Here is a 17,147-nt window from a genome sequence, read left to right on the forward strand (position 1 = left end):
CCCGTGGCTAGAGGATGGTTGGAGTTCATCCAACGCTCTATTATCCCTACTAGCAATTGGTCAGAAGTGACCATTGACAGAGCCATCATGATTCATTACATCATGATTGGGAGTGAGGTGGAAGTACATGAGGTGATACCTTAAGAATTGTACAAGATAGCTGAAAAGCCTTCTACCAAAGCAAGGCTGGCATTCCCTCATCTTATTTGTCATCTATGCAATTCAGCTGGAATTGTCATAGGAGGAGACATCTTCATTGAAGAGGATAAGCCCATCACTAAGAAGAGGATGAAGCAAACTAGAGAGCATGCACATGAGCCTGTGCAACCGCCTCAGCGTGAGATCCCTGAGATGCCTCAAGGGATGTATTTTCCTCCTCAAAGCTATTGGGATCAGTGGCAGACTTCCGTGGGAGAATTAAGCTCTAACATGAATCAGTTGAGGATGGAGCATCAAGAGCATTCCACCATCCTCAATAAAATTAGAGAAGATCAAAGGGCTATGAGGAAAGAACAACAAAGACAAAGGAGTGCATTGAAGAGATCAAGTATTACATTGGATCCTCAAGGAGGAGCACTAGCCGCCATCATTAAGGTGGATTCATTCTCTTAATCACTTTTCTTATGTTATTTTTCTGTTTTCTGTATGTTTTATTATCTGTTCTCTTGTTCTTATTGCATGATCATTTCTATCTATGTCTTAAAGTTATAAAATATTCCATATGTCTCTCACCATTACTTAAAAGAAAATTTTATTTGAAAAGAACTGAGAGATACATGAATTTCAAGTTATATAACAAGAATAGTTCAATTATCTTGATGTGGTGGCATTGCTTTTGTTTTCTGAATGTATGAATAAACAGTGCATATTTGAAATTGAAATTAAGAATGTTGGCTCTTAAAAGAATGATGATAAAAGTGAAGTATTATTGGTAATCTGAAAAATCCAAAAATTGATTCTTGAAGCAAGAAAAAGCATCAAAAAGAAAAAAAAAAAGAAAAAGCATGTTGCAATAAAAGAAAAAAAAAATATAAAGAGAAAAAGCAAAAAAAGGCAATAGCTCTTTAAACCAAAAGGCAAGAGCAAAAAGCCAATAACCCGTTAAACCAAAAGGCAAGGATAAAAGGACCCAAAGATCCTAAGAGTGTGCTTAAGAACTTTGGACACCTTGATAAACTACTATTTTATAGTTTATCTTGTGCTAATTTGAGTGGTTTTTATCAAGTCTTTGCACACTTATTCATACAATTTGCATGGTTTTATAAATCCTTCCCAATCTTATTCTATGATTGAAAACTTACTTCCTAAGCCTTTAAATTGTGTATTTTTAATTCCCCTTTATACCGTTCGATGCCGTGATCCATGTGTTAAGTGTTTTCAGGCTATATAAGGCAGGAATGACTTAGAGGATGGAGAGGAAGCTTGCAAAAATGGAAGGAACACAAGAAACAAAGGAGATGACCAGCGAACATCGACGCGCACGCATGGCTCACGCGTGCGCGTTGTTTGGAGATTACAGTGACACGTGCGCGTACCTGACACGTACGCGTGATAAGCGAGACTGCACAGCGATGCGTATGCGTGACTGACGCGTACGCGTGACATGCGCCATGTGCAGAAAATGCAGAAAATGCTGGGGGCAATTTTGGGCTGAGTTTGGACCCAGTTTTCGGCCCAGAAACACAAACTAGAGCCAGGGGACAAGCAGAGACTCAAGAGACATTCACATTTACACAGTTTTAGTTTTCAGATTAGAATCTTAGAGAGAAATTCCACTTCCTCTAGGTTTTCTTCACATTCATAGTTTTAGAATTTTATGATTTTGATTTGGATATTGAGAAGAGTTACTCCTCCGTTGAAGTTTCTATCATTCTAGTTTGTTTCCTTATTCCTTTACTCTTTTAATCTCCCATTAACCCTGTTCAGATATGGATATTTATGGTTTTGGAATTTATTAATGCAAAGAACTATTTTTACCTTTAATTAATTTTCAGTTATTGCTTTATTTAGTTTACCATGTCTCCTTTTTATTCCCTTTATATGTCTATAAGAATGGTATTCATGTCAATGGAGTAGACTCCTAACTTGACTTGGGAGTTGATTAATAGGAGACTATTGAGTTGGAATACTCAAGTGTTGATTTTAATTGGAAGTTGTTGGCTAATTCTTTATTCACTAATGCTAATCCTTCCATAGGAGAAGACTAGGACTTATGAATCAGAGTTAACTCAATTACTTGACTTTCCTTTATTCGGTAAGGGTTAACTAAGTAAAAACAACAACCTCTTACTATTACACTTGGAAAAATTCAATAAGGATAGAACTTCCAATTAATCTTCTCCCGGTCAAGGCTTTTTAATTTGATTATATAAACTCTTTGTTAATTTTCATTGCTCTGATTTACAATTATTTATTTTTCTGTTCTCTAACTCTTAAAATTTCTCGGGAAATTTTTGACCCATAAAATAGCACTCTTTTTGTCAACTCCTTGAGAAAAGACCTGGAAATTCTACTTCCAGTATTTTATTCGTAGTTTGTGACAACTCTTTCTAAATTGATAAGCGGAATTTTAGTCGGTTAAGAAATGTACTTGCAACTCTATTTTCACTATAAATTCTTAATCGGCAATTTTCTGCCCGTCACACCTCTATTTGGGGATTCTAGCAAAGCTGAATCACAATCCGAAAGGGTTCACCCAATTAAGTATCTGTGGCATTAATGTATCCGGTGGTAATACTAGAAAACAAAGTGCTTAGGGTCACGGCCAAGACTCTAAAAAGCTGTGTTCAAGAATAAAAAAGAACTAAACTAGGAGAGTCAATAATATCATCTGGATTCTAAGTTTCCAAAGAGACCAGCACTTCTAAGTTTCAATGGATAGTGAGATGCCAAAACTATTCAGAAGCAAAAAGCTACTAAGTCTCGCTCATCTAATTGAAACTGAGCTTCATTGGAAACTCTGAGATTTATTATATCTTAATCTTCTTTTTATCCTACTTTGTTTTTTGTTGTTTAGGGACAAGTAACAGTTTATGTTTGGTGTTCTGATGAGCGGATATTTTATACGCTTTTTTCATCATTTTCATATAGTTTTTAGTATGTTTTGTTTAAGTTTTCATAGGTTTTAGTGCAAAATTCACATTTTTAGATTTTACTTTGAGTTTATCTATTTTTATAAAATTTTAGGTATTTTCTGGCTGAAATTGAGGAGCTGGAGCAAAAGTCCGATTCAAAGACAGAGAAAGTACTACAGATGCTGTCCGGATCTGACCTCCTTGCACTCGAAAGAGCTTTTTTGGAGCTACAGATATCCAAATGGAGCTTTCTCAACGGCTATGGAAAGGTAACTTTCAGAACTTTCCAGAAATGTATAATAGTCCATACTTTGCTTCAGAATTGAAGGCTCAAAACTGGCGTCCAACGCCAGCCTCCTACCCTATTCTAGCGTCCAGCGACCACATGGAGGAGACCAGCGTCCAAACACCCATAAAGGACCCCCTAGCACATGGACCTCAAACAAGCTCAGTCCAAACACTCACCAAGTGGGCTCCGGAAGTGGATTTTAGCACTAAAAGACTGTTTTACCCTTTTTATGTAATCCTTAGTCAGTAGATTAGTATACATAGAACAAGGATCACCCTTGTTCAGGACCTTCTGACCTTTTGACACTTTACACGTTTATGATTGTATTTTTTATCAGTATGAGTTTCTAAACCTCCTACGTTGAGGGGAGGAGCCCTACTGAGTTTTATGGATTAATAAAAGTATTACTGTTTCTCTTCAATCGGTGTTTGATTCTCTATTCTAAGATGTATCTTCGTTCTTCATTCTAAGATCGCGTGCCTGACAACCACCCGTGTTCTTCTTGGGTTCGTGTGACTACGTAACTGGAAAGTATTGAACCACTATCTTGATTATACATCTCTTAGACGGCTAATTCACGACTTCGTTGGGGACTTCTCGAAACATCAGTTCAGTCGAGGTATGGGGAGATTAGAGTCTCTGTGGTAGAGGCTAGAACCCAAAGGCGCAACATTCTCTGATCCGGAAGATTTGACCTTATTTGTGGCGTTTTGAGTAGGATCATTAAGGAGAATGGACTGTAGGAGCTTCACCCTGAATCAGAATAGATCCACACTAACCCTGGGGTTCATATTTGGAGGAGCATTGGCGACCTCTCAACCGGCGTTGATTACATACAGCCTGCCATAGAAGAAATCATTCACAGTTGAAGAAGACAATAAGACCATAGTTAATCCAGAAGGACAAAGCATCTCCAAGCCTTAACCATCTTCTTATCATTGCAAACATATCAACCTAGTTAAGTTCTCTTTATTTTCTTTTATGCATTAAACAAAATACCTACTTCTCCTATTCACCTGACTAAGATCTACAAGATAATCATAGCTTGCTTCAAACCACAATTCTCATGGGATTGACCCTGACTCGCTCAGGTATTACTTGGACGACCCAGTGCACTTGCTGGTTCAGTTGTACGAAATGTGAGAATTCGTGCCACCACGCACCCACACCATTCCTGTACTTTTGCACTTCTGTTCCGGCTTTGCGACCTGACCCAGTTACCATTCGAAGGAGAGCAAACCGAGCTTCCAGATGCGGTGCTTCGACCACCCGTCATGGTGCCTCAACTAATAGCGACGAATGACAAATCTTTAACAAGGAGAAGGGCAACAACAAGAACATAAAGAGGAATAAAAAGACAAGAGGGAGGAAGAGGAGGTTGAAAAAGAATCTAACTCAGATAAATAATAAGATAATTAAGGTTTCAAAGACTAAATTGAGTACAAATATAACTTTTGCCATGTCAGCTAGCTATTGCAGTGTCTAATGTGGCAAGGAGAGTGCCATTTCAACACTCCATTTACTTAATCATCGTTGGAAAGAGTCGAGAAATCACATTGATGTCCGGATCTAAATTTAGAAGATCAATATAGATAATTTTAAATTTTGAAGATCAAAATAGGTAATGACATAAAATGTCAGAGACCAAAAGGAAGATTTAGTCTTAATTTACTCGTAGGTGTTTATAGGCGTAAATTTAATATTTATTTTATTTATTAAAAAAAACTTTTTATTGATCATAGATCAAGACATTCTCAAGTCTCGACTAGACGACTAGTGGCAAGAGTTGTGTCCGAAGTCAGAACCGAAGACTGCGTGATTTGATATATTTTATCTGCTGCATTGGGGAGATGGTCTACTTGCCCCAAGTTGGACGCGGTCCGGGTCTCCCATCCTCGCAAGTCCCACTCACAAATCACCATCTTCCAATTTCCACATGCGCCAGCCTGCAGTACTAACGTTTAAAGCAGCTTCTTGGAATTTCAAAACACTCCCCCTGTTCTCCTTCCAAATGGCTCCTAATCTCAACCATCATTGACTCATTGACTCCATCCACCGAATAGAAATAAGGCCCCCCCGGGCGTTCTCCACATTTCCAATTCCCAAACGCCTGTTCGGTCCCATTCTTTTCACATTCCAACAATATGCCCAGCTGGAGCACCAAGGATTTGTTAGTGGTTCTTGCTTTGGCAGTTACGGCCTCGAGCTTATTGAATGGGGTGAAGTGCCAGCAAATGAGTGACCTTGACAACCCTGCTGTTCTCTCTGTTTTGACACAGCTTGTTTACAGCCAAGTCTCCAACGTCACCTCTTTCCTCAGTCACGAAATTAGCAACCGCTCCAGTTTCTGCGTCGAAGATCTGTTAGTTTATTTGTACTCAATTTTGGTTTTAGAATAATTGTTTTAGTAAGGGAACACTTTTTTATGCTCAAAAGAAGCTTAAGTTTGTAGTTTCGTTAACTTCCATGACTAGTTTTAAACACTGCATTAAATTTTGAAAACTGAAATTATTTTTGGAGTTTGTTTAAAGCAATTAATGATGCATGTGCATTTGTTTCCTTCGTTTTATTCCCCTTCTAATTTAATCCTGTTTAATCAGTGTCAGCGAAACAGTTTCATTTCACCTCAAACTGAATTTGCTTTATTGGCGCAATCATAAATCAATGAATTTGTGTTGTATACAAATAGCATCCAAATACATCAATTTATAATTGTATTGGAAAAGTCATGACTCTTTTTTATGGTTAAAAGAAGCTTGAAGTTTATAGTTTCATGAAGTTTCATTTTACTGAATATTACTAGTGTTGATGAGAAACTGCAGTTGATGTTAATTGTTAAAGCAACTTATTTGAATCAGTTCTTAGTTTTAACTTTTAAGCATTGTGCTTCAAATTTTCAATTGAGATCATTTTTTAAGTTTATTTAAAGAAATTAATGATGCGTGTGTATTTATTTTATTTCTTTTCTCTTCCAATTTAATCCTGTTTTGACTGCTTATGTTAGTGCCCTTAAATGAGCTTGCGCAATTGTCTGAGTAGTTAACTTCTTCTATTATTATGGCATTGGTTAAAGAATCAAATGAGGAAAGTTTATCCTTGAATAGTAAGGCACTGGTTGAAATGCCACTGTTGAAATTAAAGATTTTTAAAACTATTATGTGATCTGATTCATTGAATGGTTACACTATCTGATAACACAAGCTGGCTTGCTGTTGGTGATGTGCATTTATTACTTGAAATTATAAATCTTTTTCTTAGCCAACGGCACCTTATAAAATCATTTAGAAACTTATTTTGATATTAAGCTCGATTTTCTTATTCTAGGAATGCTGATTGGAATAATGCATTTAACTTTTCATCTGACTTGGGCTTCTTGACTTCTTGCATTCAAAAGACGAAAGGTAAGAATACTAACATCATATATTGTGATAAGAATTAGACAAAAAGAAATGGCACAGGTTTTATCCAGCAGAATATAAACATGTTGGTTTGGAAAATCTGGATGTTTTCATCTTCATTGTGCTAGATGTTATGAATCTACATACCATCTATTAATGCTGACTATTTCTATTCTGTTCATACCAATATTGTGCCTTTTCAACTATCATTCCATTCAATAATTTTCTGTTATTTACCGGAAATCTGTTTTACTTCTAATATGACTCTTAATGCTTTTGGATTCTGGTGGTTTTGATGTATTAACAGGGGACATAAAGCAACGCATATGTAATGAAGCCGAAATAAAGTTTTACTCAAATAGTTTATTGGATAGATCTAATGGTATTAACTATTTGAAGCCTAACAAGAACTGCAATTTAACCTCATGGGTATCTGGTTGTGAGCCAGGATGGGCCTGTAGTGCTCCCTCGACCGAGCAGGCTGAACTCCAAAATTCACAGGATATGCCTTCAAGAACTACTGACTGTGAACCATGTTGTGAAGGTTTCTTTTGCCCTCATGGTATCACATGCATGATACGTAAGTACATCAAGAACGTCTGAGATGGTTTTTTCGTCACTGATTTAAATAGCTTAGTGTAGTTTTCCTTTGATTTAAACAGCTTAGTGCAAGCTCAGTTGACTCATGTAGACCAGTCGACCTCGTCTAGAAAATTTGTTGTTGTTTTTCATATGTTTCTGGATATAGATGTGATGTTATTCTAGACAAGAAGGTAGTATATTTCGCTCGGTGGTTATTTCAGCAATACGTTGGAAGGTTGAAACATAAGGAAAATCCGTGTAATGGTGATATTTGTTGCCAATTTTGATGCTAAAAGATATCTCTAATGCTTTTATCTTTTCATGGTATTTGAAATATTTGTTCTGGAAGCTTGCCCTCTTGGATCCTATTGTCCTCTTGCAAAACTCAATAACACAACTGGTGTATGTGAACCGTGAGTTCTAATTTTCAAATCTCTCTCTTTTTATTTATAGAATAATCGCTTGCATGCTTTATTTATAAACTAATCCTTTGACACTTTTTTGAAGATATCGTTATCAATTGCCTCCAATGCGGCCAAACCATACCTGTGGAGGTGCAAATATTTGGGCTGATGTTGATAGCGGTAGTGAGACATTCTGTCCAGCAGGATGGTATTGCCCAACAACTACAAAACGTATTCCTTGCAGTAGTGGGTATTACTTTATTCATTGGTTTACTCCTTATCAACTGCTAATATATAATGAAATAGCATTTTATAGTAGCATTTTAATGTCCATACCTTTTTTTAATTATTATTTGTGTTTTTATTTATTTATTTTTGTGATGAAAGAAGAATAGCATTAAGACGGGAAAATGGATGATACAAGGAGCAGAGGAAAATAGATCCTCCCACAAAAAGAAAAAATAGAACAAAACATTAGTGAAGTGATGCTTATGATCTCTCAACATGTCCGAGAAGGAAAGTCCTCAAAAGAGATCATGAGCTTTACATCGTACAGAGTTGAAATGCCTAAATGTATCCCATAAAACTTGTTTATCTGAAAACCTATCATTAAGTTGCATTAATTGTGCTATGCCATGTACTCCAACGAGTGGCATATACTGCATAATGGTACAAAGGTTTTGCCTCTTTTCTGCTACCACAACCCTTGTGAACCTAGTCAATAAAAACTGATCCAAGGATGTGGGGCACAACCAAGATTCATGGAAGACACCAAACAAAGTATTCCCCAAAGAATCAGTTATTGAATCCTATAAAAACAGATATAATAATACTTATGTCTTCAAAATTTGTTACTCTAATACTTTTAATGTTCTCTCTTGGAATTTCAGGCATTACTGTAGGATGGGTTCTATATCTCAGACAAGTAAGATCGCATGAATTGTGAATTATTATAGCAACAAACTGGTGTCATTATTTTCCTCAACTGTTTCTGACCCATGCTGAGACATATTACCATTTACTGATTCTCTTGTAGGATGCTTCAAGTTGACTTCATGTAAATCGAAAGCTGAGACCCAAAACATGGGTGTGTACGGAATTATGCTCATTGTAACTTTCTATACCTTAACCTGATTATGGATTAGTAATAATAGTGCCTATTCATATATTTATTTAGGTTCCCTTTTTATTTGGACATCATGATGATTTTTGTTTTGATGACTTGGGGCCTACTTGGTGCTTTTAGAAGTTTGTTTGCTTTCTAATATTCCTCTTCCTTGCTGTTTTGTTTCCCTTTTTCTTCTCAGTTATATGTTATATGTTCAATATTTGATCTTTCATTCAGTTCCAATTGTTTGCAATTGTTCAATGAGGAATTTGTACCTATAAGCCATATCTTGTAACAAAAGTAGCCATATTGGATATATGCTCAGCAAAAAATTAAGAAATGAAAACAGATAAGATATTTTATGGTCCTTTTTATTTCTTAATTTTCTTTATCTACATAGGTGATATGGTTGATGCTTAACACCATGTCACATTTAGAAACATAGAAGTTATAATCTGTGATACAGACCATGATCATAGAAGTTAGTTAACACTCTTCAACTACTAATGCAGGCTGCTTTGAGTACATTGCTGATTATCATTTACAGCTGTTCTGATCAAGTTCTCAGTACTAGGGAAAGGAGAATGGCGAAGTCCAGAGAAGCAGCAGCTAGATCTGTAAGGAAGACTTCAAATGCACGACAAAGATGGAAAACTGCAAAAGATGTTGCTAAAAAGAGTGCAAGTGGACTACAAGCTCAACTATCACGAACATTTTCGCGTAAGAAGGACGTAGCAGATCCAGAAAAAGTTAAAATATTGGGTCAAGCAACTTCAGAAACTGATATAGAATTGCTTTCACATTCACACCCTATTACTCCAAACATTGCTTCCAGCTCATCAGCTGTTCAAAAAGAAAAGGCTAAAGAATCCATTGATACGATGCAGATGATGCATGAAATTGAAAATGACGATAACCTTCACTTAGAAACTAAAACTAGAGATAAAAGTGTCCAAGGCAAAGCTTCTAAGGAAAAGCAACCTGAAACTCATAGCCAGATTTTTAAGTATGCATATGCTCAATTGGAGAAGGAGAAGGCACAGCAACAAGAAAACAAGAATCTTACTTTCTCAGGAGTAGTTAACATGGCTACCAAAGGTGAACCAAGGAAACGGCTGTTAATGGAAATTTCTTTCAAAGATCTAACTCTCATTTTGAAGGTGCAAAACAAACTTATATTGAGATGTGTAACGGGGAAAATTAAACCTGGGCGCATTACTGCTGTCATGGGTCCATCAGGGGCCGGTAAGACAACATTTCTTTCAGCAGTAGCTGGAAAAGCATTTGGATGCAAGATGACTGGTTCAGTTCTTATAAATGGAAAGACTGAATCAATCCACTCCTATAAGAAAATTATTGGTTTTGTGCCACAAGATGACATAGTTCATGGAAATCTGACAGTAGAAGAGAATTTATGGTTCAGTGCACAGTGCAGGTAAATAACATGGAATCTGACAGATTTTTGCAAACCATATAATTTTTCCCTTGTCTAAATGTAACCTCAGTTCCCTTTCTCTTGTTATAGCATTTGTGCCTATATCGTTTCTGTGATAGCTCTTATATGTTTGAATATCTGGTTAAGAAATGAATTTGTTGTTCTGTTAATAGGCTATCTGCTGACTTGCCGAAAGCAGACAAAGTTCTGGTTGTAGAAAGAGTTATTGAATTCTTGGGCCTTCAATCTGTGCGGAATTCTTTGGTTGGAACTGTAGAAAAACGAGGGATTTCCGGTGGCCAAAGGAAGCGTGTAAATGTTGGACTGGAAATGGTCATGGAACCTTCACTTTTATTGTTAGATGAACCCACATCTGGTTTGGACAGTGCATCATGTCAGCTACTTCTTAGAGCATTAAGACGGGAAGCTCTTCAAGGAGTGAACATATGCATGGTGGTTCACCAACCAAGGTGACTTTTAATTTCATGATTGTTTCATTTTGTTAAAATCTGATAGGCTGCATAAACCTTTTGACACTGAGAACCTTTTGATTAATAATAAAAAGCAAGACAAATAAGAAGGGTCCCCCTGTAAATGATTTGAATTAAAGATATATTGAATTCAAGCAGCAGCTGCACGAAGAAAATAAACCAACTGAGCAACCTCTCAATATTATAACTTGTCGACAGTGAATGAAATCGATCATATTATTTAGCATATCGAAAGGTTTCTATGTTTCTTTGCTCTTTAGCTTTTATGTTATATTTCTTTAATATTCTGTCACAGAATAAAGTGCGATAAGTTTTGTTTATATGTTGTAAGTGTTGAAAGTTAGCATGTAGTTGGTTGTTAGTAGCTTAGCTTTTATGAATGTAGTTGATAGTTAGTATTTTAGAATTTATGCTAGTAGTTGATAGATATCTATATGTGCACCTCTCTTTGGATGAAATGAAAATGCAATGAGTTCTTTCTCCTATTTACCCTACATTAACCGTAAGTAATCTCCCATTTAGCCACCAATCCATTAGCTTCCAACATATGTTATTGTTTGGTCACTTTGGTGGGGAAGGCTATGAGGATACGAAAAGAATAAGGGAACTAGTATGGGATCACCAAGTGTCTTGAATGGCTGGGTTATCCCATTTTATTTTGGAGTTTTATTTATTTATTTGAGAATCCTATTACTTATATATATTTACAAGACCTTACTGATCTGATTTCACTTTGATAGCACAAGAGCGGATATTTACATTTCCTTTATCTATTGATTGTGTTTATCATCTAGTTTCTGTTGTCCTTCTAGCGTTGTTGATCGCTGCATGTGCACTCCAAATAAGAAACCATTTTGAAGACTGATCTTTTTTATACCCCATGCTTTTAGTTTGAACTTGTTAAAAACAATATAACTCTCCCTTTGTTTAATTGATGACTGATCTTTTCGCTGTAGCTATGCATTGTTCAATATGTTTGATGAGTTGATACTTCTGGCGAAAGGAGGTCTTACTGTGTATCATGGACCTGTCAAGAAAGTTGAAGAATACTTTCTAGGACTTGGGATCTGTATTCCGGAGCGGATCAATCCTCCTGATTACTTTATCGACATTTTGGAGGGCATAGTAGAACCTGGTGGAAGCTCGGGAGTCAGTTATAAAGACCTGCCAGTTAGATGGATGCTTCATAAGGGATACCCAGTACCTCTTGATATGCAGAAGAATGCAGTGAAATTTGGTAACTTAACTCCAAATCCAGCTAAAGAAACTGATCCCAATGGCTCTGGACATGACGAAAGAAGCTTTGCCGGAGAACTATTGCATGATGTTAGACACGTCGTTGAATTGGAGGGGGAGAAGATACTATTCAACTTTTTGAAATCCCAGGATTTATCTAACCGGAAAACTCCTGGGATATTCAAGCAATACAAGTACTTCCTTATACGGTAAACCATGCAATGACTTCAGTATTTTTGTTCACTTTGATGTCTAAAACTTCAATGCCTTGTTGAAAATTTCCATAATATGGATTAGTTTCTCCCAGAAGCATCACAATTTCTAGTTCTGAATGCTGATTGGACAACACAGCATATAAATATTTAATGACGAGCATGTCTATTAGATTTTGTGTCTACATATTGCTTTGTTATCTGTTTGTTACCTTACTCATGCCAATGTTATTTTAGGATTGTGAAGCAGCGACTAAGGGAGTCTAAAATCCAAGCTATAGATTATCTAATATTATTACTTGCTGGAGCTTGCTTAGGAGCGCTGAGTAGAGGAAATGATCAGAAGTTTGGTGGAGATGGATACATCTATACAGTGATTTGTGTATGTAAGTTAACTTCTTATAGTTAGTTTAATGTGCAAATGATCAACATGGTCCCTCAAATTTCACTCGTTAGTCAAATTGGTCCTCCTAATTTTACTCAAATCAAATTAGTTCTCCAAATTTTCCAACGTCAATCATGTTTGTTTCTACCTAATTTCAGTTCACACTCCGTTGTTTCACTCACTTGTGGGAGGTGAATCCACAGAAAAATGTTGATAAATTGTGATAGTTATACTTTCCTGTTAGTAGGGATTTGAAACCGCTACAACCTGGAAAGAAAAAAACACCGCCGGTGAGCAAAAATAACAGAGTATGGACACAAAACTGGGTAGGGATGAGCATGATTGACGTTGAAAATTTGAGGATTTAATAAAAATCGGGAAGACCAATTTGAATAATGGGTGAAATTTGATATACTACTCTGACCTTTTATTATTAATTTAGTAGGTCCCTCATGTTATGTTGTTAACTAGTCGGGAGTTGTGTTAGCATGTATATTGCCATATATGACATGTTAAACTCAATGGGGGATAATAAATATATAGGATACAGCATATTAGGACAAGGTCTGATGGAAAATTAATCTCATATTTATTAGAATTAACAAAATAAGTTTGAGTAATTTAAGGAATGGATTTTAAACTATGCACAATTGAAGAATTCACATCTTATGATTTGATAATATACTTCTGAGTGTAAGTATTCTCTTATCAAAATAAGCGTCACTTGTACTTTTTATGTTCATTGAAAAATTAGTGAATCTTGACAAAAAGATTGCCAAATACATTATTTTTTCAATGAATCTAAAAGGTAAAAGAGATACTTATTTTGAGAAGGAGGAAGTAAAAAACTAGTTTCTCAAAAATAAGTATCAATCCAATTTTATTTTTCCTCTTTATATCTAAATAATCTGTATTGTTGTTTGCTGCAATCAAAATATGACTGCAAGCTAAGATCGTTACCTTATATAACACCCAAAAAATGTGCGTTTTAGATAGAGAAATGTGAAATGATATTAATTGCATTGGTAACATCCAATATGAAAATAAGTATCATATACTTGACTTGTAGGTTTGTATTTTTCACTCACCTTGATTTCCATCAGACGTAAGTAAACACGTGTAATCAAACAAGGTTTAAGACTTTTAAGCGATTATAACCTAACTTCTGTTTTGTGTTTGTCCCCCATTCATGTCTTATGATTGTTGCCTTATTGGTTTGATCCATGGGGCATAACATGAGTATTAATATGATTTTCATTCTAGAATAGAAAATAAATTTAATAGTATTTAAAACAGTTCAGCTTAATTCAAATGGTCAGTGCTTCTATTTCGCTCATTGTTGTTGTTCATTCCTAATTTCAGCTCTTTTATGTAAAATTTCGGCCTTGAGATCATTTTCTCTGGATAAATTGCACTACTGGAGGGAGAGGGATTCTGGGATGAGCAGCTTGGCTTACTTTCTTTCTAGAGATACAATGGATCATTTTAATACTCTGGTTAAGCCTGTGGTGTACCTCTCTATGTTCTATTTCTTCACCTATCCAAGATCAACTTTTGCGGATAATTACATTGTGCTGCTCTGTCTAGTATACTGTGTGACTGGAATAGCATATACATTGGCAATAGTATTCAAACCTGGCGCGGCACAGCTAGTAAGTATCACTGCATTAGATTTAGATTTATAATATAAAACTTTTATCAACAAACTGAAAACATTTGCTCATCATTATTTTGCCCCATCCGGTCCAACATGTGATTGTTTGTTGCAGTGGTCAGTGCTTCTTCCAGTTGTTTTAACCCTTGTTGCAACACAAGCTAAAGACAGTAAATTTTTGAAGGTTCTAGCAAATTTATGCTACCCTAAGTGGGCTTTAGAAGCATTCGTAATCGCAAATGCTGAAAGGTATGTTATGGTTAATAATGGTTGTTGATTAGACTACATATGTGCTTGTTTAATACATCCAAAAGCAACTCATGAATTGCCTGGATATAGAGAGAAGCCAGCTAGAGCCTGCATCTCCATGTCTCCCTTGATATTGTGCAAACTAATCAAGTTTTACGGCCGTGTACTTTCTCAAACTTAAATTCGCATTGCGTGGCCTAAATGCAGTGAAAAATAAAAGAATAAAAAAGTAAAAACTGTAGTAGCTAAGAAATTTCTCTTTGGGTTAATAGTAACTTTAGTCCCTATAGATACAGCAATGAGTTATTTTGTTCCTTGTAAGTTTTGATAGGACGGTAGTCAGTAAACGAGTCAAATTAGTTTCTTGAGTAATTTGACTCACAGGACTATGTTGACCTATCGAAATCTATACAGACCAAAATAACTTACACATGAACCTGCATTGACCAAAGTGAGCATCATCCTTTTTCTTCTTGAGTAAATAGTCATTTTGCACCCGAAAGATTACAATTTTGACAAAATAGATCTCAAAATATGCAAATGATATAACGAACCCCAAAAGATGTGTTCTACTTGACAAAAATGAACCAAATCTGTATAAGTATGTAAGTAAATGGACTAAACATTTGTTCAGTTTGAGCATATATTTAGGGGATCATTTTGTCATTTACATCTTTTAAGGTTTATTTTGTCAAAAGCGTAATTTTTTACGGGTCAAAATGGTTATGCTCTCTTCTTTCTTTCTTTCCTTCCTCTTGTTTTATTTGATTTAATTTTTGATAAAAGAACTTTAGTAACATGAAGAGGAACAATGCAAACTCACAGGAGGAGTACAGATCCACTTTGCAAAAATAACTATTAGAAAAAATTAAATATAAGTAAAGCATTTTAAAGGTACTGATCAAGATAGCTTTGTTTCCAAGAACTGAAAATGATAAGGCAATTTATATGTGATATTTGAAAAATTAAAAGAAAATATAACATGAAGGAACACCACAAGGTACTGATCAATAATGCATAAAATGCAGGTACCATGGAGTGTGGATCATAAGTCGTTGTGGTTCACTAAAGAGAAGTGACTATAATATTCATGATTGGAGTTTGTGTGTTTCCATCCTAATTCTTATGGGTGTAACCGCTCGGGCAATAGCTTTATTCTCTATGCTTACCTTTCAAAAGAAGTGAGGTCAACATTATAGCTGCCACAGTTCTGTCGTTGACCAGTTGTTAGATACATTCACTAGAGTTAATCTACGGGGGAATAATTCCCTATTAAATTATGGCAATTTACTGTTAATATTATTGTTCATAATTTGTGTTTGATAGAATATGCTCTTAAGGATTTTTTTTTTCTTTCTTTAGTTGTTTCTACTTTCTTTATAACGGCTTGAGAATATGAGTGTTGAAATAGTTTAGTACAAACATTTTAAAATGGATCACACTTACAAAAATAGTAATTAGGCATTACTATTCTATAATTCATAAACTCTAATTGATATAAAATAGTATTTTCATGATATATATACATATACCAAAATAAACCACTAAAAATTAACTACTATATATTTTTGTATAAATATATGTATAGTTTAACTCATTTTTAATGTATATTTTTTATTTTAATGTATATTCTCTATTGATATCTGATTTAATTATCCTTCTAATATATATATATATATATATATAAACACTCACATTTTGTTGTTAAATTATCAAATCTAATTAAGTTGGTCAAATAATATATAATCTCGTAATGCGCACTTTTTTCAAGTAATATCATTTTGACACTTGACACTAATAGAAAAATAATTAAGTAGAATTCACCAAAATAATATTCACTCGGAAACATTTTTTTTTAATATATATTGGAAGTATACCCTCTTCAATTTAAATAAAACTTTTTATGAGATCACCATAAATCTAGAAATTAAATTTTGACAAACTCACAAATAAAACCACCAAAAAATCTATCATCAAATTCATAATTTGCACTGATGAAATCTAAGGGTAGCAAACAACCTATAGTTAACTCACTAAAAAATACAGAATAGATTAAACATTTGGGACCGCAAAAAAATGCATGTTTAACGCGCACCATTTTATCTGCGGGCTTTGCCGGAATTGAGACGGGCAAGGTCGGTGGTTGCACACCTATAGTTTTTCGTTGAACTATAGAATACACAAGGACTCAGCACAATGCCTCATTCCCTAATTCATTTAAAAAAATAAGAGAAAGTACAGGGTCAACTATAGTATAAGCTAACTCAGTCAACTCCTCTTAATCTTAATTTTAAAATTCAAAAAATCATTTTTGCGCTCTCTATATCTGCCTTGTACAACTTTAAGCTACAAACTACTCCTTATATGCACTCTTGTACTCTCTCTCTCTCTCTCCTACAATACCTTCGACGTCTGCCTTCTCCCGCGTCATCGAGCCGCTGTCGTGTCTCCATTGTGTCACCTTCGTTGTGCTAATCGGCTCCCGCTTTGACCACTACTGCTCCCTCTCTTGCGTCACGCAGCCCAACCGACCACCGCGACTCCCTCCTCACGTCGCGCAGCGTCGCATCTCCCTCTGTCACGACGTGCAGAGCCTCCCTCCTCCACTCCTCCTCCTCCTTCTTTTGTTT

General features: G+C 35.5%; 1 protein-coding gene across 2 annotated transcripts; it reads left to right on the forward strand.

Annotated features, from left to right (window-relative positions):
- The first annotated feature begins 5,094 nt into the window (after positions 1-5,094).
- LOC112727270 (ABC transporter G family member 24) lies at positions 5,095-15,874 on the forward strand. Of its 2 annotated transcripts, none has more exons than XM_025776948.3 (14): positions 5,095-5,725; positions 6,688-6,764; positions 7,069-7,341; positions 7,693-7,756; positions 7,851-7,997; positions 8,638-8,672; positions 8,784-8,857; positions 9,368-10,290; positions 10,464-10,760; positions 11,738-12,226; positions 12,467-12,615; positions 13,977-14,266; positions 14,384-14,517; positions 15,546-15,874. In XM_025776948.3, exons 1-14 carry the CDS (start codon positions 5,508-5,510, stop codon positions 15,700-15,702), a joined length of 3,327 nt encoding a protein of 1,108 aa, XP_025632733.1. In that variant the 5' UTR covers positions 5,095-5,507; the 3' UTR covers positions 15,703-15,874. The 2 variants fall into 2 exon arrangements, 1 of the variants encoding a protein (XP_025632733.1); XR_011868456.1 differs by having other exon boundaries at positions 5,131-5,725; positions 12,467-12,611.
- Positions 15,875-17,147: the final 1,273 nt, after the last annotated feature.

The sequence above is a fragment of the Arachis hypogaea genome, chromosome 12 (assembly GCF_003086295.3).
Source record: "Arachis hypogaea cultivar Tifrunner chromosome 12, arahy.Tifrunner.gnm2.J5K5, whole genome shotgun sequence".
Classification (NCBI taxonomy): domain Eukaryota; kingdom Viridiplantae; phylum Streptophyta; class Magnoliopsida; order Fabales; family Fabaceae; genus Arachis; species Arachis hypogaea.

Coding starts and splice junctions, on each gene's coding strand:
- LOC112727270 (XM_025776948.3), top strand. CDS start 5,508: ATGCCCAGCTGGAGCACCAAGGATTTGTTAGTGGTTCTTGCTTTGGCA. Junction 8,673..8,783: donor GGGTTCTATATCTCAGACAA/GTAAGATCGCAT, acceptor ATTCTCTTGTAG/GATGCTTCAAGTTGACTTCA. Junction 12,227..12,466: donor TACAAGTACTTCCTTATACG/GTAAACCATGCA, acceptor ATGTTATTTTAG/GATTGTGAAGCAGCGACTAA.